The sequence below is a fragment of the Wyeomyia smithii genome, chromosome 3 (genome assembly GCF_029784165.1).
Source record: "Wyeomyia smithii strain HCP4-BCI-WySm-NY-G18 chromosome 3, ASM2978416v1, whole genome shotgun sequence".
Taxonomy (NCBI): Eukaryota; Metazoa; Arthropoda; class Insecta; order Diptera; family Culicidae; genus Wyeomyia; species Wyeomyia smithii.
The window spans coordinates 51042440-51067914 of NC_073696.1; the positions used below are offsets into that span (position 1 = coordinate 51042440).

The 25475-nt window shown below is 40.9% G+C and overlaps 1 protein-coding gene across 2 annotated transcripts in view; it reads left to right on the top strand.

Annotated features, from left to right (window-relative positions):
• Positions 1 to 25475, top strand: part of LOC129731222 (T-box protein H15-like) — a 106787-nt gene that overhangs the window by 70808 nt on the left and 10504 nt on the right. Inside the window, exons 4-6 of one of the 2 annotated variants that reach the window (XM_055691053.1) lie at positions 5954 to 6239; positions 20212 to 20456; positions 20590 to 20601. In XM_055691053.1, coding sequence (XP_055547028.1) covers positions 5954 to 6239; positions 20212 to 20456; positions 20590 to 20601 — 543 coding nt within the window. The remainder of the gene's footprint in view (positions 1 to 5953; positions 6240 to 20211; positions 20457 to 20589; positions 20602 to 25475) is intronic. The other variant, XM_055691054.1, reaches the window with a different exon arrangement.

Below are 25475 nucleotides of genomic sequence, written 5' to 3' on the forward strand. Positions count from 1 at the left end.
TTAGACTAATATATGCTGAACTTTGTTGCCTTCTATGAGTTACAGTTTTTTGGATATTTAAAACAACCGAATTTTAAGGATTAGTCTGATATGAAACGGTGTAGCTCAAGCGCAAGAGAAGTTAGAAGAAAAAATGCTTCTGCAAACTTTTTGTGACAACATTGTTTAGAACTTTGCCGAAGACACAATTTCTCTAAAGAGTAAAATTTGCAATTTTTTGTCAAAATTCCTTTTTTTCAAATTATGATCATAAATAAATAAGGTCAAATTTGTTAATTTAAGTTCTAACCTTAACAGTTTTATGATTTGGAATAAAATATTATATTGAAGATAAATAGAACATTTAAGCAAAAAACAACAATTGACAACACTGCTTCTTTAGAGCGGGGGCCTAGTGTGGTTGGTAACGTCTCCGCCAACCACGCTCGACGCCTGGGTTCGAAGCCCACCGTCGACATAGGTGTCGATGGTTGTGAGGTGGCGTGATCCACTCACAACCAACCCAACTGGTCTAGATTCAATCCTAGCCGACACCGGGAGATTTTCTGAGGCCAAAAATCTCTGGGATCACGCCTTCCATCGCATGAGGAAGTAAAGCCGTTGGCGCCGGTCCGGTAATAAACGGGTCGTGAGTTAGGGTCCTGGGTGTGGAGTCGCCTCCCTGGGCGTCGGTGATTGGCCACAACAGTGGCGGAACTAGACCGACGGAAAATAAGCGAGAATAAAAAAAAACACTGCTTCTGCGAAAATAACAAAAAATATTCAGATTTTTGAAAATATAACAAAAAAAAATTGAAAATTTTACCAAAACTAAGAAATTTAAAGTTGTTTACTGCCGATTCTGATTTAGCGTGCAAATAATTGGGAGGTGAGCATTGAGAAATTGATAACGACGACGTTTGAGGCATATATCAAGATGGCTTGACAAAATATTTTTTTTTCAATTATTTTATTACCAGTATTTAGTGGTCAATTTGTGAGTTCGAAATCCATTTGTGGTAATTTGTGGTTAGGCGGTTTCCGGGAAATTTTCAAAAAACTGAGTCAAGCCATCTTGAAACATGACTTTGCTTTAAATGAATCGGACAACCATGATATCAAAAGCTCATAATTTATGGTTCACGAAAATGTAATTTTAGGGTCATAATTACTAGTGTTTGTACATGAGTTTGTGTTTTATTGTTCACGTAGTTCTACGTTTTGTTTATTTGTTGTTGACGCTGCTGGCCGCTAGTGGCGTTGCGCAGTGGGGGCTGCTCCATACAAATGCTGGCCAAGCGAAAAAATATCTTCAAATCATGGAAAATACATGGTTTTTATATAATTTTGGGTCTGAATTTGATATTATTTTTGCATGAAAATGCGTATTTTTGTCGCCAGGGGAATTTTCATGTTTTTTATATATATTATATGAGGAAAATTTTACGTCGGTTTCTATCTTTTGGAAAATAAAATGCATGATGCTTGAAAGACTTTCATATGCCATAAAAAACATAAAATGCCTCATTCGCCAAGAAATTCAATTTGATTTTTCAAATGTAGAAGTAAAAGTACGTGGCAACACTTCATTTGATATTTTATTTGTGGCCATAATTAAAGTAAATAAGGAATTTCGACGAAAAAGCCATTCTATGTCCATTCCATTCGAAATGAGCTCTAGTGATTAGGAAAGCTAAGGGTGGCTACTCAAAAATGCTTTGGATCTCCAAACTCACCTAGGCCACTCGCTATACTGCTGAGTGCTTCGGGTGATCGTACTAACTGACCTTCTTTTGACTGTTTGCTTACATGCACAAAAATGTGCAGGTTTTCTTGGTTCTTCTTTCCGCCCTGGTTAAACACAGCAGATGGCTGTGTACTAGTTCGCAAAATATTTGCTTGCATTTTATCATCCGGTCGAAGATTGATTCTTTTCCGTGTCTAGCTACGTCAAGCAAAGTGACGGAACCCAGCTGATGTGGGAGGAATGATGGGTGACGTTACATCCGCCCCCACTTCGATATGCTGGAAGTATTCTTGAAGAGAAAGACTTACATCGGCCTTTCACGCTGGCCTTTTCGAATGCCTTATATTCTTACAAATGTACCAGCGCGGTTTAATGGATGCTAAGGGTATCGTTGCATAATAAAGTCGGTTGGCTCATTGCCCTTGACCGACCGTGCATGATTTCCCGCTTCCATTACTTCGCATGTTCGTGATGCCATAAAAAAGTAATTTGTGTGAACGAATAAAATCAAAGTCGTGGCGCTCTTATCGTATAGGATTTTTCATATTTGAAGATTGATTTTCCCTTGAAAATCTGTCTTACGTCTTTTAATAATGAAAAAGGATCTCATTTCCAAAGCCTCAGTGTATATTACCTATTGGTGCAATAATTTTCGATTCATACCGTTCGTCATTGCGTTGGAGTTGTGGCGAAATTGCTTTCGTCTAATCGTTACGAGTGTTAATTGACCTCGAGCTGTGCTGTCCTTGACCTCCTTATAGTCTTCTTCTATGCTTGTCCTTTCCTTCGACCATCAACTTCCCGCAACCACCGCTTTATCCTATTGAATGTCACATTACCGGGACTCTATGAAGCACCCCTCTCAGCTTCTGGCGATGACTAATCGGCGTCGTCTGGACTCTTGTCCATACTAATCTTACGATATAATGTTAGAGCACTCGCGGACTGGCTTTTTATAGTTAAGTCTCGAACTTCACTTTTTTATTTCAATTAACCACTTAGTTGTTTCCCTACAACCGAGCTCTGTCATTGATCATTTTCCAAATCATGGAACAAATTTCGTACACTTTCATTATTTACCCTCCTATTCTTCTTCTTCCTGTAACTCTACTGGTTTGAACTCTTCGAAGTTTTTCCCGGAACCAAGATCCGCTTCTTCAGCACTAGCAATTTGTTTCATGTGGATGATTTTTTTTTCTTTTAAGCACTTTGACTCACATATGGGTTTAAACGAGTTTGCCGATTTGCTTTGAAAGCTTGGAACACTAGGTAGCCTTCTGATCTTCGTTTTACTGATTTCGCAAAACTTGAACACAACTTGAGCTTGCACTTCCAACTACCCGGAAACTTTCCGGAATTTTAGACCGACTGCAAAACTGAACTGAACTTCTTCAATCCCGCTTCTGACACCACGATGAAGGGTCCCGATGGACCTCTCCTACACTGTAAAAAAAATTCACGTCGAAGTGAAGTGATTTGCTGTTGAATTCGCACTACTTGCCGAACATTTCAAAGTGAAAAGAAAATCCTTCGAAACATGTTAATGCGAAGAAGGGTGAAATCAACAGCAAATCACTTGATTTTCTGTTGTTATGTTTATCTTTTTTGATATTCTTATGTTTGAGATACAACATGTTGGTCATTTGGATATTATCTGCTAATCACAATAAATTTAAAAGGTTTCTGTTTATTTTAGATTTTTCAATTTTATTTTATTCTAGGTTTTCAATTTGATTACAAAATGACCACTGTCGCTGTGTCAGTGTATTCGAATTCAGGATCTGTAAAAGAGTTGTTTTATTATTATTTTATTAATATCAAAGATTCAATAGAACTTACTTCCAAACAAATTTTTAATCTCCGCGGAAAATGTGCTGCTTGCGCCTTTCGCCATCGCGACTACTTTTGTTTCGTTTTATGTTTTTGACGTTTGTCAATTGGAATCGCAGCTGTAATTCAATTGATTTGCAATTTCAAGAGATATTCATTATAATATGATGGTGATTTCCATTGAGCAGTTTTCAACGCAAGATCATTTCATTAGAAAGTGTTAATCACTGTGAAATCAACACTAAATCACTTCAATTTGCAGTGTGACGTGACGAATCGAGTCAAGTGCAAAAACACTTGAAGTAATCGTGGCATTTAATTACAGTGTAGGAAAATTGTGATAACAAATCTGAACACAAATCCCGTACGCGAATGGTTGCTTTAAAAGATTCATTCTATTGAATATAACTGCCTTAACGCTAGCCCTAGAGTGTAATTCGCGAGAGACAATTTAGACAATATTTTATATTATTTTATTTTATATTATTTCGGTTATGGGTGACTTTTGGTTTAAGTATCCCCAAAGCCCAGCGAAAAGCTGATGTAAGCGGATTCCTAGCTCAAAGCTATGCACTAGTGCGATGTAACTCTATTGGAAACGCGAGGGGTGCCGTTGCTGGTCATAGTCGCATTGGAAGGTCACAGGAGCAACCTCTGAAAGAAGGAGTGAGTTATAATTTTTCGTGCATATCATGGGAGCTTTCCAGGGACCGGAGACAGGTTTTTAAATCCACGATGGTCGTTTTCTAAGATGGAAATCTGTGTAAACTTCGGAAGTTCTAAAAACCTCTAATATATTAAATTAGGATTTTCAGCCATTATATATCATTGTAGAGTCAAATTATCGACCATTAGTTCAAAGCTAATTTTCAATCCCAAGAAACAAGAAACTTTGTGAAAAATTTTCAAATTATTCTCAATATTAGTCAACAAAGCCAAGAAATCAAAAATTGATGAGTAACGCCATTTTGAAATAGAATAAACTTCTGGTTCTGGTCCCTAATATTGATATTTTTAGATCTAAAGCTATGGTTAAAAGCTAAATTTTGATGCCTGGTGACATTTGGATATCCAAAAAGGCAACTTTCGGTTTCTGGATAGCTATAAAAATTAAAACAAGTACATTTCAACTTCCTTTCTGGACTCTAGAGTTGTTAAAATCAATCGTCAAACTACGCCGAGTGGCAAAAAACGTTAAAAATCACTTCACACGATAATCGCTACACCTTTTCTAGGAGAAAGCCAAACACTTGCTCGCAAGTTGCGGCATAGCAGCCCATTTTCACTTTGTGTCTCCGTTTCTGAGCCAGTGGATTAACATAACCCTAAACAGTTCGCTTCACGAAAAAAAAAGAAAACAACAATAACAACTATCACAAATCAAGCCATTACGCGTGGCGGGCGGCCGGTACCAACTACAAATCGGCTCTTGAAGCGTCAAATCCCGTGCTGCTGTTGAAAATCAAAAATCTGCACCTCATGTTCTCGCTGCCACGCCCACCGCTTGCGATTACTAGCCTGCTGCTGATATTGCCGCGTTCGCGGTGCCTGCGTCCGCGTGAGCTTTTCATGTTCGAAATTAATAACTCATTCGAGTGGGGACCTGGAAAGGGAAGGGGCTGGCGGAATGGGGCTCGAGAATGAAATCGACTGAATTGTCACCCCTTCGGGCGGTGCCCAGCCGGGCAATAGAGATATAAAGTCCCGTCACGAATCCGGCCGGCCTACCGAGGCGGGTGGACATTTTATTAAATTAGATTTATGGCCTTCGGCGGTTTCGGTCGTGGTGCGGTTTTTTCGGGGCTACACCGTCATCATATAGTCACACATATATTTTGGCAGCTCGCGTGGTGACGAAAATCTTAGATTTTTATGGTCCCGATAAGAGCGCGGGTTATGACGATTACAGCCGGCTCGGTAAGCCATCCTTCTTGGGCTCGGGGTCGTAAATTTTACCAACGGACGGCATCCATGGAGTGTTCAACTTCCCGGCTGATAGTTAACTTCCGCCCCGGCAGGGAGGAGATAGTTGGAGGAGAAAGGACTCCGGGGAAATACGGTCACACTTGACGGCCGTTTTGGCTCGAACTAGCAGGGTTGCTTGCGTGCTAGGGGAGCGTTTATGCCTGCCAGATTTCAGCAGCCTACGGCACGAAATGAGTTCATTTTTTATCACTCCCAAAGATGTTTGTTTTTTTCAAATGCTTTGACTTTTTGTTTCTGTTACAAAGGGCGGCGTAAATCACGACCGGCAATGGTTCACTTTCACTCAATCGCTCTGTTTGCTTTGTTTACGATCAGTTTTGACAGCTGCCCGTTAGACGCCTAGTGGTAGGCAACTTAATAAGAGAAAATGTTCTAATTTTCACCTTTCATCCTTCTCTTTTTCCATTTCAGTCGCATGTTCCCGACGGTACGCGTCTCGTTTTCCGGACCGCTACGCCAGGTGACCCCGGCGGACCGTTACGTGGTGCTACTGGATGTTGTCCCGGTGGACAATCGACGCTACCGCTATGCGTACCATCGTTCCGCCTGGTTAGTCGCTGGTAAAGCCGATCCGCCACCACCGCCGCGGCTCTATGCGCATCCGGACACCCCGATCGGAGCGGATGCCCTCCGCAAACAAGTTATCTCGTTCGAGAAAGTCAAGCTAACCAACAACGAAATGGACAAGAACGGCCAGGTATGCATCAGGTGTAATTTGATCTCTCAGCTCGCTCTCGCGAGAATCTCGTTTTGCTTCTTGGGTCGTTTGACGACGTGGCCGATGTCGTGATCATGATAAATTTCGGATCATTAGTTCTCGCGCCCGTACTGTGGGGAACATGAACATTTGTGTTCAGAGTCAAATTCAAGGGGATACGGGTAAAACAAAAAAACAACCGATGATATACATGATTTTTGTAGTCAGTCCAATTATTTCAACCTGACTTGATCCACAATAGCTCGTGCGGTGACGTTTTTCTTACGCAAAAGAGGCAGCTAATGATTTCGGCTGCCGATCAGTATCGTTTGGTTTCGGGAAACTCGACACCGCGATGATGATTCGTTGTGGTTCCCGAATTCTTGGAATCCTAGATGGGAACCAGGCGTCCGTCTCACAGCTTGTTTCACATTCTTCGGACGGAACCCGGGGCGCCACAGTTTGGCTGGCGCTCTGGCTCGCTGCCGCCACCGCCGTCGAGTTTCATCTGTCTTTTGTTTTGACAGATGACAAGTGCATTGTGACACGATCCATTAATTATTTACTCTTTCAACTGTTACTGACTTGTTCATTTTCGGTAAAAATCCGATCGTTGAAAGAATAAAAATTATGAAGTGTGATAGTCGTTTCGTGTTGGTGTGGCTCATTAAAACAAATATTTTAATGATGGCACCTTTGGTACTGAAACGGGATAAAGTGTTGTGAATTTACCTGCTAGAGCACGAAATAGAGGCAAAATTTCCATAATTTTCCAATAATCGTAATTTCGGGTGGCGGACCCTCGTAGATTTCGGCTTGTTGGCCGTCGCAAGCCGCGAGCCGCGGTTCGGAGGAGAAAATCGATAGCCATGTAAGCGCGAGAACCTCGTAACACTCCAACTGTGGCATAATTAGGATTCATAAAGACAATAATTTATACTTCATTTACGGAACTCACCTGGAAAACCCAAAAGTGGGAAGCAATTTTCGTTCGCACTTCTAGCCGCGCGGCTGCTGCCGGCCCATAATTTGTCGGCTTTATCGAGCTTTTCACCCATTTTGACAGCTCTCAGCAAGTTGGTGTGGAGGAGCCGATTTGAATAAGGAAATAATCCTTGTTTTATACCACTTTCGACGCCTTGCTTCCGGATAGCAGCGGCAAAATCGCTGCCGAGCAGCCAGAGGCTAGTTATCGTAATGCTATTCCATTCATATTAATGAGGCTGAATGCTCCAGTTTAGGCCACTTGTTTTCTTCCGGCAGCTCGTGTTCACCATCTCCGTGTGGCTGGTGGATTTTCACGAGTTAACACGTTCGTTTGTTTGGTGCGGCACTGTAATAAACACGTTGGCAGCTAGCCGTCGCTGCTCGTCGTTCGAACGTAGGCGGCTGCCCCACAAACTGTCATCATGGCGGCTAAATAACCGATTGGTTACTTGATGCATCTCTCTCTCTCTCTCTCTCTCCGTCAAACCGGTATTTAAATTACTCAACCGGTCCAGATAGATGCAGTAGCTGTCGATATCGACATTTCTCGGGGCTTGAAGTTGATCGTCAATCTTAATTCGTGCTGGCCGTCTCACTTCAACACGTCAGTTTCTGTGAAGAAATCCGGCCGTTGTAAAAAAGCATAGAACTGCTGTCCGACGATCAAGCTGTTTGCTTGCAATGCCCATACATGGGACATTCCGTTGAGGTGGTATCGTAGGGAAATTAAAGAAAAAACCTAATTTTTCGAGGTCATCACTGAACCGGATCAGAGGGTGCATGTAATGTGCGCCGGCGAAAGGGAGCCCGGTGCTGCAGCTGGTTTCCGTAATTTGTAGTTGAGAAATTTTACGTCTCGTTTTTTTTTTGCTTCCATGTACATTCTTGTCCGGTGTTTGCAAATATCTTGAATTCCGGTTTTTTTATTGCATTTTCTGCGCGAAATGAAATATGCTAATTAATTTATTGCTGACAATAGGTTGCCCTTATTATCGGCGCATCAACTTTGTCGGTATGATAGCAGGTTCGCTAGTTATTTTACAATCGTGAACAAGTTTCAGGAAGACCTGCGTCGACGATAAATACGGTAATAATGGGTGTCGTACTAGTAGTTATGACAAACAATTGAGATAAAATGTTGCACATATGCGTTACACCTGTGGTAGTGATAAGCGTAATGATAAGTTTACAGAGAAATGTGCATGCTGAAGTTTCCGGATAATGTTGAACCTGAGTTTTTTATTTCTTGAATAATCCAACGGTCCGCAATTTTCGCCAAATGCAAGATAATTTTACTCTAGTTCTTCGTTGGGAATAGTTGTAGAAGTTATTCTTTTTCTATCACAGAATAACTCCACTAACAGGAGCCAATAGAACCGATATTATAGCAATTGACCCCTGAAAAATCCATCGGAAAATCATTTTAAAACTCAGAAGCTGTAAATGCTATTATAAATGTTGTATCACTTAGCAATACTCAGAGGGAGAGATATGCGAAGAGAGTGTTGTGAGCCAAACGAACATGTCAAAATTCGAGCCAAACGAACAAGAAAGGTAACACATTGAAAGGTATTGCAATAAGGTTCTATAAAGAATATATTTATTTTTACACGTTTTTCATGTTCTATTGCTAAAACATGAATTGAGAATGCTCCAAAGTTGCTTCATCACAGTGATTTTTAACTGGTGGTTCACAAACCCTTTGTATGGTCTACAGAATAATGATGAAAGTATATAAAGTTAAACATAAACGGGGGCCTAGTGTCGTTGGTAACGTCTCCGCCGACCACGCTCGACGCCTGGGTTCGAATCCCACCGCCGACATACTGCCCATAATCGCATATTTGTAACATTTGCAAAATTGGTTGTTCGAGCAAATAGCACTTTTATATTTTGAACTTAAATGCTTTGTTCCCAATATATTCTTGCAAATAGACACTTTAACTAAACTTTGTATCATGAAGAAAGCACTACTTTACATTCTGTATACATTAAACATTACTTTTGAAGTCAAATTGGTTGAAATTTTTGCAATGATTCATTTATGCCGTCACTTTCAAGCTACTTTTGAAATATATCACAGGGAAAATAAAGTTTTTCATGTATTTAACAAGCATGAGCTGAACATCAGGAACGGGTCACCGGTGGTTGGTTACCGGACCAGAATAACTTCCGAGTTCCAAAGAATGCAGATGTGGATTTGGATGGAAGCTTTTTTGATAAAAAAGTTGAAAAAATTAAGTAGGGTGACAATTATGCGGTTATTTACGCTATGTGACAAAACAACTTGGTATTTTTTACGACTTTTTTCACACAAACATGGGCATATTTTTTCAGATGTAAAAAGTACATACTATTCTAAGCATTTACCAATAAATAGCACGAAATCCATAAAATGTCGAATGTTACAATTATGCGATCACAGGCAGCATAGGTGTCGATGGTTGTGAGGTGGCGTGATCCACTCACAACCAACCCAACTGGTCTAGATTCAATCCTAGCCGACACCGGGAGATTTTCTGAGGCCAAAAATCTCTGGGATCACGCCTTCCATCGCATGAGGAAGTAAAGCCGTTGGCGCCGGTCCGTTAATAAACGGGTCGTGAGTTAGGGTCCTGGGTGTGGAGTCGCCTCCCTGGGCGTCGGTGATTGGCCACAACAGTGGCGGAACTAGACCGACGGAAAATAAGCGAGAATAAAAAAAAAAAATTAACACCTTCACGGTTTTTGTGATGCAATTTATTATTCCCCAGGACTTACACCGCCACCATCAGCTATACGAGCCGAATTAAAAAGTTAATCAACATTGCGCTTTGAGAAGAGATCTGGCACCTCTGATATGTGAAACCTAGCTGCCAAATCAACGGTTTTTTTCATCGCTTATCTCTCCCTCTGAGGATCTCTAGTATCACTGGCACTGACAGCGAGATATACTGTTACGTTGCTTAGAGTATTGCTCTCTAGCCATTTACTTCCATCTGAAACGAGAAGAATTTGATTGTCTTCCTTCCAAGTTGCAACAACATGTACATATAATGGGGTGAAACCTCATTGAATCTACGAGCCACCACTTCGAATTTTCGAAAGCACAAGACTCGGAAATAGTTAATGCGTTCCCTGTAAAAATGCTATTTTATGTTTGCTGTAGTGAAGCAAACATAAAATAGAATTTTCATAGGGAACGCAATGAATATTTCCGAGTCTTGTGCTTTTGAAAATTCGAAGTGGTGACTCGAAGTCGGCCATTTTTGGATTCAATGAGGTTTCACCTTAAAGGATTTTGAGTGGACATTGGAATCTCTGAGAGTGAATTTTCAACGAATGAGCTTAAAATTAAAGAGACTTTCAGCTCCAATCGGTTGACAGTGATTGCAGGCTAGTGATGGTTTCCGGTTGTGAACGTAGATTCTTATCTAGTTCATCAACATCATGCAATAAATTGACTCAATTCAAATAATTTTGATAATAAATCAGACATCTCCTTTCTTTCAATGGCAGGACTTTTATTGAAAACTGACACGGGTGATAATGGAGCTCGGTTTCAACTTGAGACAGTTAAACTGCTGTTTTTGTCATTTTCGTTTGCAGTGTCGAAATTTCGCAGCCCTGACTACATACAACGTGTTAGTTGTTTTTTGCGTGGCTAAGTGTTCCATAGCCCTAGTTTCACTCTTTGCCAGTACGAAATCGGATTTATGATACGTCTCTTTACAGAATACAATTTCTTTGGGTCTAGCGAAACTGGTGAAATTATATAACTTGGAAAAAAAAAGACGGAGCCATTTACAACATGGGTCTAACATAAATATCGTGCACAGAAAGTGATTGCTGCTGCTTTTTAATTAGATTTTTAGTTCATTTTTTCACTGGTTTGCAAATGAAAATATATGCTGAATATAACACCAAAAGCTACTCAAACTTTTGATTTTTTTTTTGTTAGGGAATTAGAATTACGTTGTCCATTGATGTAAACTTTTGTAATATATATCCCAGTCAATTGCTATACGTGTCCCCTTGCAAAATACAATGACCACTATTGTTGAGTGATCAGGTACCTGCACCGACACGCTCCCAGTCAGGTGAAATATGGTTTATGATGCCAATCACCTTCCCAGGATTTAAAGACCAAATCTCTTTGGGCTGTAAACAGCCACTGCCAAGAAACCTTGATCTGCGTTTAAATAATACACCACAACTGCACAGCAGATGTTCCGATGTCTCGCTTTCCATATTACAAAAGCGACAGATATCATCCTGAACCTGGCCAATGTTCTTTAAATGATATCTACTCGGACAGTGCCCCGTTACTAGGCCGACATATGTACAAAGAGCTCTTTTGTTGAGCTCTAGGAGCTTTTTCGAATGATTCTCGTTTGGTGTGATAAATCTTTTAGATTGGGAACACTTTTTGACATCAAACCAATTGGTTATCACCTTTTGTTCCTCCCAGCGTTTAAGCTCCATTTTCACTGCACAGTTTGATATACCGCAGAAAGGTTCTGGGCCGATAAACTGTGAGTTAGATCCTTGTTTTGCAAGTTCGTCTGCCTTTTCATTCCCACCAATGCCACAATGTCCTGGAACCCAATACAAATTTACTGAGTTTGTTTGACATAGCTGTCGCAATGTGAGAATACATTCCCAGACAATCTTGGATGTACATTTATAAGCATCAAGTGCTTTCAGTGCTGCTTGACTGTCAGAGAAAATACAAATATTTGCATGTGTGTATTTTCTAGTCAGACATACATTCGCACATTCAAGGATTGCAACAATCTCTGCTTGAAACACTGTTGGCCAGTGTCCCATTGCCACTGAAATATTACTTCCAGGGCCGAAGATTCCTGCACCAGTTTTGGTACCTATTTTTGAGCCATCTGTGAAAAATATCGTTGAACCGGGACGGACATCAGGAACTCCGACTTCCCAGTCTGCACGCGACGTTTCGCATACCTTGTAGGGAATATCATGGTTATCCTGAGGTGCCATCCAGTCTCCATTCATACTCATCACTGGCCCTCTTTTGAAAAAGTCCAGTATTGTCAGGTGACCCACAAGATCACTTTTGATACTTCACCCATTGATAAAGAAGGTTGTTTTTAAGATCTGTGCATGTATTCAAAAGCGATACACAGCACGTAAGATGCTCTACTGTACCCCATCCTGTTTTCAGCTATAGAACCAAGCTGGTGGCTGTCTGAAAGCTGCGAAACTAAACCAAAAATGATTGATTTCCAACTCAACTTTCCAGTGAAATAATTTTTGAGGCTCTCTAGCTCCACAACAAACACGCTCAAAAGAAATGAGAGTATGTATACGAAAGCTCGTTCTCCTCTTTATACCAGTTATTTTTTGTTTTGTTTATACATGCCTGTATAAAACTGTTCAAACCCTTCTGTTTTTACGTTTGTTGAAATATTTTAACTTGTTGATTACCGTTTCCTGATTGAATCCTGATGATGGTCCCATACAAGAACCGAAACGTCGATGACATACAGCAATCTTTTGTATTAATACTTCAATTCTAGTCGAAAACTTAGCGTAATATTATCAATAGATACCTCTTTGAAAACATCTGCAGAACACGTTGTTGTCGTAGTCGAAATCAAGATAAAGGAAGGGTATTATGAGAAAATTACTTATTAAGTTTTAAATCGAAAAAAAAAAGACAATGTTAGCAACACTGCAGAAAAAAATTTCTACGTATTCCTGATCTGTTTCTTCAATTCTTCAAAATGAAATGACAAGATTATTTGTGGCTCTTTAGGGTCCCGAGATATCTGCAAATTAAAAAAAAAGGTTTCCAAATTTGGAAAATGTGAGTATGTAAGTTACGCCCTATTCTCCTTCCTAATTTATTCTCAAAGCAAGAAGTAATTACCCTAAAGTCTTTATTTAGGCCAGAAATACGTAGTACATAAAAATTACGCAAAAAACGCATAAATTCCGATTTTAATATATATATATATATATATATATATATATATATATATATATATATATATATATATATATATATATATATATATATATATATATATATATATATATATATATATATATATTGAAAAAAACGTTTGATATAGTCACCCTGTTTCGAAACCGGTAACTCTAATCACCAAACAAAAGAAACGGGTCTGGCTATTTTCGATGGAGATCATTCCTTGCTATTTTTATCACAATTGAAGCACTTTGAGTGTTCAATTCCAAAATATTTAACTTAATGAAAATTAAACAAAATCTCTAGATGAAGAGTCAATTGTGCCCTTCAGAGTTACGTCAAAGATAATTTCCATGTGATCCATTCCATGAAAAAGAGCCCAATCTGAATTTTTTTCTACTTTAATAATGCTCAAAATCGCAATAGTTTTTTGAAAATTTTTAGTAACTTTTTTTGTTGGTTTGGCTCTCTACCTGAAATAAGGCGACCTAAGAAATCGACTTTGTTCAAAATCTACAATTTTAAAAACTTCGTAGCTTTCGAGCCGTTCAACTGATTCTGAATCTTTTGGCATCTAATTGAAGGTAAATAGTACATCTTTCACGGAAATTTTGAAATCATTGTACAAACTCTATCGTTTAATATTTCTGAATTGAGGAAGTTTTTTTAATGGAGGCGCATGGTAGCCATGGTGAATTTGTGGATTAGAATATTGTCAGGTTTTTTACGCGGATTGTTAATGAGGATTTTTTGGGTGGAATTTTGAATTAACGCAGTTTTTTACGCGATACCGCGTTAATTCAAAAATGTTTACGCGGATTCTCGAATAACCGCGGGTGGTTGAAAACTAAAAACGTCTGAGCGTTTATTGAATAAAAGACTTAGTGAAAAAACTCTCCGCCCTCCGAAGGATCCGGATTGACCGTCAAAAAAGATAATTTTGAATACTGGTCTCGGTTTTTTCCCAAAGCTCTTTTTGGTGGTATAATAGACCTGCTGGACTTTGTAGTTACGCGGTTTTTTGAGGCGGATTTTTGAGTTACCGCTAATTTTCGAATTACTGCGGTTTTTCACCAGGTAGGTATACCTCGCGTAGAAAAAAAAAAACAAACTGTAATTCTATCTCCAAAATAAAAAAATATAGATACATATAATATATTTTCACCTCCCTAATAATTTGATGTTTTATGTAGAATTTTATAAAGAATTCAAATATAACATCAAACGATAAAAACGGTTTGTATCATAATATTCGCAAAGCTGTTGTTGTTTTATGTACAGTTTGGTGGTTTTTCTTCAAAGGTGCACTACGAAGGGGAGCTTCATAGCCGCAGAGTTACAGAGTCCGCTTTGGTTAGCGAGTGGTCGTGGGTTTGAATCTTAGTAGAATCAGGTCACCTGGTTGTCAAAGGTCTTTAGCATGGGTTTATTCTCAGGCTCTCCACCACATATCCTTCCTTCAATCTTGATTCTACAGTACCCCTGTTGACTCCCCTTCTAACAAAAATAAGTCCCTATTATAATGGAACTGGTGTGAATAACGTATGAAAGTTCTCTCCAGAGAATTGTAGTTAGGCGATATTGTTAGGATGGACAGAGGCTCGGTATAGTAGAGCAGTAAGCTTGAAACGGAAAGGTAAAACTTACACACAAGCACGGATATGAATGATAAGCGTATCACTTACTTCAATAGTGATACTGCCAATAGTATGAAGTGCGGAGTACAGAAAACACCTAGGCAATATTACAATAGATCTAATCTCTGGTCGCAGTGATGGGTCCACACAGAAAAAAAGTGCACTGATTACCTTAAAGTTGTTGCCGAAAGATTCAAAATCGGTTAAACTGCTTCAAAATTACAAAATTTTGAAAATTGCAGATTTCACATTGTGTCGCCCTCTTTCAGCCAGTGTCATCTTAAACAAAAGAAACGGGTTTAAAATTTTTCAATAATGATCAATTTTAAACATGATCGGAGCAAAAAATCCAGAATTTTAGCATAGAACGGCTGATATTTTCTCCACAAAAAAAAAACACATGAAAAGGGCGTATTATTAGATGAAAAACATAAATAACTTTGAATAGGATTGAGATACTCACGATTTCAACATTGTTAATTATTTTCAAGTATGGAAAAACTTTTTTACAAAATTGCTTGAAATAACGAGGCTTGTAGCCTGCATTTCAGCCAATAATCTTTATTTAAGTCTACGAAGATAAGAAAGTTAGAATTTTGAATTCCTATACAATTGTAATCACCTCATTTTAGAATCCAAATTATCTATCAAATTCGTTCCATGGACCTGCACAGTGGTCTTCACTACACTTCACTTATCAATGAATTTTTTGTTTTAATGTTTAAATGTTAGCCTCCCCAGCTGGTCTCGAGGTACGTTGCTGGCCTAACAAGCCACTCGTCGTAGGTTTGAGTCTCGGCTCGGGAGAGACTGTTAGTGTCAGTAGGATCGTAGCGCTGGCCTCGCAATTGTCTTGTACACTTAACGGTTGGCTGCGAAGTCTATGTATAGTAAACAGAAGGTCAAGTTCCGAATCGGAATGTAGCACTAAAGCTTTGCTTTTGTTTAAATGTTTCTGTCGCGTGTTAATTTGTGACTGAACTAGGTTTATCTGCTCGCGTTTCAAATTTTACAGTTTATACTCTGGGGCATCCACATTCCACAGTGGACAACCGTCCATATGATAGGACGGGTAGTAGGTCTCTTTTTAGAGACTTGGTCTCTTTCATTTTGAAGGTGCTTTTTCTGAAAGGTCTCGGAAGCTTGGAGCAAGTCACTATTGATATATTGCAAAATATTTCTAATATTCAATATTACGAAGTATTTATCATTGCATTTTTGGGCACCCCTCTATTTATATCATAGCTCTTTGACGTTATATCATCGTTGGAGGGTTGTCAATTAACAGATAAACGATAAATATCAAAATTTATCTACCGATACCAAGTAATGCTTTCGAAATATTTTTCATCGAAAAAAGGTGTCTAGCCTCTAGCTCAGATGTCTCTTTTTTCACTTAAAATTGTCTCTTTCGAAGTCTCTTTTTCCCATTTCTCGTTCGTTTGGAATTCGGTAGTTGTTTAGCATAAGTGTAGAAAGTGACAGTTCTTCGAAGTTTTTTTCAGCCTTTTTTTTTTGCCTTTTTAATAATTTTTTTTATATCCTGAAATTTACAAGCTTTTTTTCCTATTTTGGAGTCATTCAGTCATTACCAGCTCTGATATAATTTATGAACATGTTGTCTGGACCGAGGGCATGTAACAATTCAACTTACTCTTACCCAGCTGCTCGCATGGAACGTGGTTGACCCGATTCATAGTTTCAATACATTCGTTTTACAATCTCGATACTGATGTAAAAAATATCTCATGAGTGCACGGCCAACAGACAATTCAACTTCGTTTTACTGTAATCGTTAGAATTAGTATCAAAGCTCTAGCTCAAAATGGTTTCGGCCAAAAATCGATGTTCTGCAAACAGGTTTTTTTTTTACTTTTGCTTCTTGGATTACAAAAAAAATATCCATATTCAAAGTATACATTTATTTCACCACACTTATTAAAAACAAATTAGTTTTTTTATTTAAAAGGTTGCCTAAATAAAGCGTTTTACTCAATAAATTATTTTGTATTAATTTTTGGGACTTTTTTGACAAAGTGTATTGGTCAATACAGGTTTTTCCCTGGAGCTCGAACTGGAAAATATTGAATATAATAGTTTTTTAACCAGTTTTGTCTTTTCTGGTATCCCTAGTGTGCTCGAAAGGCCGCAGAGTGATTGCTCGCGGAGTTCGTCACTTCTGTGGTTTTAAATCTCTGAAAACTTAACGCCCTTTCGAGCTGCCTAAGGGCACCAAATTTCACATGGGCGGTTAAAAAAACTTTCTTTCATTTATTTTCTGTTTGAGCTATAGGATAGGAAAGATTATAGATTTTTACCGTTCCTGTAGATTTTGGTTCCCCTGGTGCGTTCCTCTGAATTTCGGTGTTCGTAGCCAATTCAGAAGTGCGCAAAACTATCACATACTTGAATGAGGTTTTCTCGTAATTAAAAGTAAATGCGACGAACCTGGCGAGCAGTTACTTTGCGGCCTTTCGATGCAATTCGGAACTCGCTAGAGGGACCAAAGATAACAAACGTTGTTAAACTGCGTTTGTGTTTTGTTTGAAGGCCAAAATTGTGCACGACACTTCAGTTGCTAGCGACGGGCCATCACCAACGCCGCACGGTGATTAATCCAGTATTTTCTTCTTGAAAACCCTCTCCTCTTTTGAAGCTACTTATGAATAAGTCAGCAAAGGGTGCACAAAATTGTCGCAAATATAAAGAAGACTTGAGTACAAATCTACCGAAACTTTAAAAACACTTCAACAATCTTGAAACAATACAAATCTTTGATTCTAAACACATTCATCAGATGAAAATGTTTTCACAAAGGTACATATATTGTTTCAAAATTTCTTGAATGAGCTTTTAGTCTACGGTTTCGCAACAACTGATTTTCAAAACCTTTAAACCATTTTAAGTAGAAGTAACAAAGCGACAAAAGTACGTCCCATTCCGTTCTCCATTTTTTACGTTTACGTCTTCTTCTGTACGCGCTATACGAAATTCAGAAGGGGAAAGCAATCCAGCCGGAAGAAAAAAACTTACCCCGTACAAATTACGATTTGATGAAACTGATATCGATTCATAAGTGGCCGGGAGAAACAAATATCAATAATAGAGATATGAGAGAGAGAAAGAGCTCGCTAGGGGAAGAGGGACGAACCGACAGCTCGAGCTGTCGAGCACACATACACTAGCCGCAGATTAAAAACGAATCATAACCTCAAACGCCTAACAAATGGAAGGGATTTAGTTCGCTAATCTAAAACAATCTTTCTCCCTCGGGGAGATGTCATCCGTTTGTTCGTGTAAATTTATTTTCCCCTCACCGCGTCGTCCCTTGGTCCTCCGTTGTTAGTTCCATTTTCCAGCTTCCCTGTTTTCGGTGTCTGCCCTGTTGGCACAAGAGATGGAAATATTATTAGCATTGTTTGCACTTTTTGCTTGTACGGGCAGCAAAACACCCTCGCTTCGGAGAGGGAAAAAAACTTTTTGTACATAACCTCAATTGGTCCACGACCCCTGGAGCAAACAATAGACGACGCAACAGCAAAAACACACAACAAAAAAAGCGGGCGTCATGTCGTTTGGTTGGTCGTGTACATATTTATATCGCCCGGAGGAATCCTCACACTCCAGGAACAACAAAGTTTACGTAAAACACGGGAAAATAACGGAGAGTGAAGAGGGTTCTCTGAAATACCATCGGGATGATCTCTCTTGTCGTAGCCGTTCCCGCTGTAATTTATGGACGGCGTTTTTATTGAGACATTCCGGATAATTAGTATAAGGGCGGTTCCCTCTTCGGTGCGCTAAAGTGTCACCCTCGCCCTTGTCAAACAAATCGATTCCACGATTTCCGTGTGGACTGGTGTGGACTTTCGAGGTGTGGAACAAGAGGAACATATAAATTAACGTAATTTATACCGGTACTACGGTTCCCATTCTGTCTGTACCTGACTCGCCCGGTAGACTATAGAGTGTAGGTTCTAATTGAAACGGTTCACTGAATTTGGGCCAGTCTATGGCCGGATCCTAGTAACCGGAAAATCAATCAAACCAACACATAGCCGACGTGTCTGCCTTCGGTCTCGTGTGCGACACTTTCGATAACAGATAGTTTTCAGTCACATTTTAACACGTCTGAAGCAGCAGCATCCGGCATCCCGTTTCCGCTCTGCTTTAGCTTACCGGTCACGGTTCAGTAAGCTGTAGCATCCTTCTGGATTAAAACCGCAAAGAACCTCGCGCGCCCCACACCAAGCATTCCACTCTAGGTGCCCTAGAATGGAGTAAAAATTACCCAGAGAAAGGATCAATTTGTCAAGACCTTACCCCCCGATGCTCTCTGTGCAAAATTCTCGTTACTCGGCACGGTAGTTAAATTCTGCAGAAAATTTTCACAGTGTGACCATCCCCGCCATCAACAGCGTATTTTATGCTTCGTACCTAATTTATCAAACTAACACCTCGCGTTCTGTTTCGCCAACACATCCTCACCGGGAGCAGTGGAAAAAAGGCCATTTTTATGCTAAACACGCTATGCGTTCGTGTATACAACCACCCCCGCAATGGGCACCAAAGCTTGAACACAAGCGAAACCATAGACTGCTTCTGTGTCGGTGGTGTGCACGGGAAACTTTTTAGAAGACATGCGCTCCAACGATGTTCTAATCTTTCACACCAACACCAACGTGCAATTTCAGCTCCCGAAACGTGGTGGAGGAGGGGGGTTTCTATGGTAACGACCTGACACTAACACACTGGCACAGACTGCGCCCCACCGAAGGATGATGTGGCTATGAACGGAAGGATTATCTCCACTATCATCCTCCCTTTGGTTCTGCTCTGCTGACGACAAATCGATTCTCCGTCGCCTTTCGTTAGAGCTTTTCACAGCTCATCTCCATCGGCAACTAGCCACGAGAGGGCGCTCGATTTCCTCCCTCTCTCTCTTCGTTCCACACATTTCACGGTGGCACCTAATCTGGCAAAGGACATTGTCAGCATATAGAACGGTTCATTTTCAACATCTTTAATTACCAAGGCTTTGGTATCGTCGTCATCGTCGTCGTCGGTATCGTCGTTATCGTCAGCACCATTGTCGTCCTTGTCTGGAGCCACGAACCAACTATTTGCCACCGGCTAATTAGCGATTATTTACGATCTAGATAGAAGGTCTCCGGCCTCGACGATTGTATCAAATCTGTTCGCAAACCAGGAACATATTATTTCCGAACGAAATGATCCACAAACGCGCGTCTCGATGTTTGGTGGTTGGTTTGAATTTTAATTGCCGTATTAACGTTTCGATTTGCGTAAATTAGCGGCGCACATATGTGACACAGAAATTGGTGATTACCATCCGGACCGGATGTTTCTAATGTGTTTTTCTGTTTTTGGTTTTCTCTATTTGCAGATTGTTCTCAACTCGATGCACCGCTACCAGCCCCGCATCCATCTGGTTCGGTTGGGACCAGGTCAGAACATTCCCGCGACTCCGAAGGAGCTGCAGGATGTGGACCACAAGACGTACGTCTTTCCGGAGACTATTTTTACTGCCGTTACGGCCTACCAGAATCAGCTTATTACCAAGCTGAAGATCGACTCCAACCCGTTCGCCAAGGGCTTCCGTGATTCTTCCCGGCTAACGGATTTCGACAGGTGAGTTGATCGAAAGCACAGAGCACTCCTTTCAGCGACCCCTTTTCCTCCCTTCCCACTCTCGATAAGCGAAAGTCGCGAAGGCGCTCAAACCCGACTTTAACTGACTGGTCACCCTTTCTGTATGTTTCAGTTTCCCGGGCATGTAAGTATCCGGACTACCGGAGGACACTGATCCGTAAATATGAACCAAAATTTCACACTAAATTTACTTAAACCAAAAAAACGAAAATGCTTACGCTAACTAACTTGCTAACGCTTGCTTTATTTGCTTACGATGCCGCCGGGCGCTGACATCGTTGTGTTATAAATACTGGGGCTGTGTGTGTGTTTTGACAGCTGAAACCAAGAAATGGCCGTCGTGGTAACGGCATTATGGATCTCGAAACCACGCATTTTATCCCTGCTAATGCAATCAATAACGCTAATTCTGCTAGTAAATTGTGCTGCTTGATAGCACCTAGATGCTGGCCACGTCGCCTTGTGCCTTGTAACGAAAATTGCACCAGCCGCCACCCGCCCGGGCGATGGTTTATAGCGAAATAATTGTTTTCGGCGTTAGTTTTTCGCCATTAATCAAAGTGCATGTTCTCTGGTGGATCGCGCGGTGCGATCGGAAGAACGATAAAGATGACGTCTGTTAATATCGCGTTATATTTATGATTATTACCGGGCCTACGAGAGCTGAGTGGTGCTGCCGGGGTGGCAGCGGCATTCCGGCCACGTAATTACCGGTTCTTCTCGACGTTCTTGGTTGTGGCGGTGTTGGAAATATCGATGTGTGCCCTGGAGGAAAACACGGACAGGCCGGTCGCGTAGTGCAAGACCGAGCACAAAGAGCCGCCGCAATGCCGAAGCCTGTCAGCGCCTGGCTTCGGGGGGAGCGGGCGGTGGAACGTGCAGTTATGCCGGGTCCCTGCCTGCCTCTGCTGTGGGGAGAACGGATCGATGCGAAGGTATTTTTTATGACATCCTTTTTTATTGCGTCATCTTCACAAAAAGGCCGTCAATCGCGCGAGGGTCCAGAAGTCGCGCTGTTGGGGTGTGTATCCGGCCCGATTGGGGGAGTTGATGGGCCACAAAAATCTCTTTTTACGGCGGTAGCCCGTGTAAATTTCATCGAAAATTCGACAAGGGCGTGACAGATGAAGATTTACTCGAGTGTCTCCAAATGGCGGAGGGTGGATAAGTAATTTGCAGGCTGGCCACTGTCAGGTTTAGCAGTTTGCCAGCTCGAGAAAAAGAAACATTTTACGGTCTAGCGGAGAACGATAATTTACACGTGTTTTTAGTACTCGCCGGGAGAGAGTCGCGACGTTGCTAACGGTAACGAACGAGCCGAGATAGAAGAGATGCGGTAATTATGAGAAGCCGAAGAAGGTGGCTACTTCACATATCGCTTTATTGTTGTTTACTCTGATTTTGTATTGGTCGAGGAATATTGCTGCTGTAGTGTTGATCGCAGCGAATCGTTTACTCTATCGATCGCTTTCATGATCAACAGTGCTGCCTGCTGTTAGCTGCACTTACTTCGCAATGCCGTCGGTAAACCGGTTGCTCCGTGGAGGCCGTAACCACGCCGCTGCATTGTGTGCGCCCGTAAAAAGTGGGCGGCGCAGAAATCATCGCGATCGTGAGCGATGAATTTGTTTAGCCAGCTTACTTTTCGATGGAACTAGTTCGAAAGTATGGTGATGAAAATCACAGATAGATAACTTCCCTTATGAACATGTTATTATTTACTTGGTAACCATCATAACAACGCTGCTGCTTCAGATTGAATTTTTGCGTACAGTTAAGAATAGAATTGTGTACACAAGATGTTTATTCTGGCAACCCAGTTTAAAATGACAAAATAGGTGCAAATTTCTAGAGCATGCCGACACGCAGATTATTCCTGCACAAATGGTGTTCTAAAATCGCGATGTATTCGTAGTTGAAATCATGAAGAAATATGAAGGAACTTATTCTCTAGAGGACTTACCAGGAAGCGGACGTAGCAAGAAACCAGACCGTAAAAAGAAGGCTGCCAAAAAAATCTGGATATAAATATCGAAACTGCAAAATATCAAGAAGCGTCTTAGATGTGTTTTGATGGACGACGAAACGTATAAAACGAACGTTTCACTTACATAAATACTATCAAATTTAATTGTATCAAATGCATTGCATTGTTTTGATTGATATATGCGGCCCGAATTTTAGAAGCTACTCCAATTCTCGACCGAAACGGATTGGTTCGAAATCCGCACTTAACTTTTCGTTCCGATGTGGACTACAAATTTTAATTGAAGACGTTTCATTATCAGCAGAAATATAATCCAACCGTACCGACATTGTGTGTAACCTACTTTTCTCGCCCTTCTTGCATATTACTTCATCAAAATTGGCCCAAAATTCTCGCCAACTACGGATTCGCGTAAATTTGGCAACATTGCCAGAGCGCTGTAATTACCCCGGACTCGACCCAGAATTGGTGCACCGAATCCGCGTAACGCTGCGACATGGTTGGAGCACTGCTCTCGTTCCGCCGCGTCTTGCTGTCTGCCGTGGACGAATTATCCGTGCGCGGGGCCCTTGAAATCATAAATTATCGCTCGCTGGCAAAATTCGCCGCCGTCGCGAAACAAAACCGTAATACGTCTTCATACATATACGTGCGTGTACTCGTACAGCCGTGGTGTTCTGGAGGCTTTTTCGAAAGGCATTAAAATTCATCAATTTAGTATAAATTATCCTTCCCAAGGCACTCGCAGGCAGACAGTCTGCCGAAAACTACTCCGGGAAGCAACAAAGGATTGCCACTTGCGGGAAACTGTTTTTATCAATCATTACCGTACTGATGGCAGGCTTAGGCTGACCAAAGCGTTATTCACCAACACTACACGGTACCGGCCGCGTACGATGATGGGTGCACCATGAAACATAATAATTTGCCGCAATTCCTTCTACCCAGGTCCAGTGAAGCAGGGAAGAATGTCCGCGCTTCGGACGCTCACTTACACAGTCTTTTCGCAGCGGACAGCGAACAAAAGTCCCGAACAATTACGGCCACTTTTAGCAGTCATTTAGTTTGGGTTCACGTTAATAAACAGTTTACGTGAAGGATGCCGCTCTGTAATCAACACTTTTTCGGACTTTCAGTTCGAACAGAAGATAATAGAGGCCGGAGTATCTGAAGAGCCGGCAGCTACGGAAAGGGGGTGGAGCAGAGGTCATAATGAAATTAACACATACATGAGAGAGAGGTACCGGTACCGCCGGGCGCAGGGCTGAAGCCTGGCATGATCGAGCACAATCGGTCTCCCTAACGATAGTGTCTCCATCTTGTAACCGCAAGTAGCCTCTCTCTCCAAATACAGAGAAATTGTTTGCGAAACTTTAGGCCGACAAAGGGCAGCTCTCTCACCTATTATCCAACATCAAAGCGCACATTGCAGTGCACCGGCTGATACGGTGCACTGTATAGCAAGGTACAATGCTTTTCATAATTTGGTCATAATATTTTCAAATTAAAAATTATGCTTCACGCCGCCGATAAGCGTTATAGAGCATGTTTTCCTGTGAACTCTACACGTCCATTTTTTGTTGCAAGCTTTCGTCTCTTGTTGCATATCTCGTTTCTTATCAGATGTTCTAATGGACAGAACTAAGCTGGCAACTCGAGCCAGCAGAAAGTGTTTTATGCTTTCACGCAGGAGCAGCCGACTGATTCGTCCGGCCTAATGACGGTTTAAACGCTTCGTCTTCGTCTCACCCGTATTCTGCTGTGTGTGCCTTCTTGTGTTCACAATTTATTCAAATTATGCGTTAATTATGTTGAGAGCGGACGCGCCACTTTTCGCACCTTTCCGAGGCTCGTCGACGAGCAGATTCTCGGTGCGGAAATCCGTGAAGGCGATGACCCGCGAACCGGTTTCACCACGCTCTGAGGTGGCCCGACTTTGACAGGTTAATGGGACACTACCAGCACCGCCGGCCATCGCCGTTGCGTAGGGACATAATTGCTGCTCCTCGCATGATCACCCTGGGGAGAAGGGCTGCTTTAGGTGCGCTTAAATGCACTTCCGTCTGCGCTGATGGGTTGTCGTCACTACTGAAGCTAGGTCAGATTTGTTGTTGGGCTTGGGCCAGTATTACAATGTAACACAATTACTCAAAAGCTGGCTGGATCTATTATTAGTTACAATTTCATTATTACATGCTATATTAAAAAGCTTGAACACGTGATCGAAATTTCTTTGCTTATCAAATTTTAAATTTTTAAAAGCTGCCTTAAATGCCTCAAAGGATTGTCTGCAGCCTTGTTTCGAAACTAAAAAAACTTTTGAAATTTTATGGTATTTCAAAATTATTTTTTTAGTTGCGAAACAAGGCTGTAGACAATACTTTGAGGCATTTAAGGCAGAACAAACATTCAGACGCTGAATTTTAGGAGCTCGAAATTGAGTACACAGTTTGTGACTTAGTATCTTTACCTACAAACTTAGATAACGTCTAAAAACGTCGAAATCCACCTTAAATTTTTCTGTGTAAGTATTTTATAGCGAATTCGAAAACTAAACCAAAACAGAAAGGTTGTATGCAAAGCCACGAACACATACTTGACGCAACCTTACAAAAGACTGTTTGTGACATTGCGTGCATTTGTGCATTCGAGAGTGACTGCAAGTGATAAGTTCGTAGCAAACCTTTCCTTGTCAATAATTCGACTACGACAGACTATCTCTTTCCATGTCAGAAACTTTTACTCAACACTAATGAAATAACTCTACGGAAATGATGTGGTGGAAGGATCCAAAATGGCAATTTAGAGTTGATTTACGGCCTCTGAAAAGCATAATAAATCAGCAATTTTCCGCATTTTTCAGACGCGTAATTAATTTCCCAATCGATTGCCACAAAAACGTAGCAAATCCGTTGATAACTGATCGAATTATGAACATTAGAAACAAGACAAGATTTTGATTTAAGATTTTTTAATTTTCATCCATAAAGACCTTTCTTGAATACTTAGTT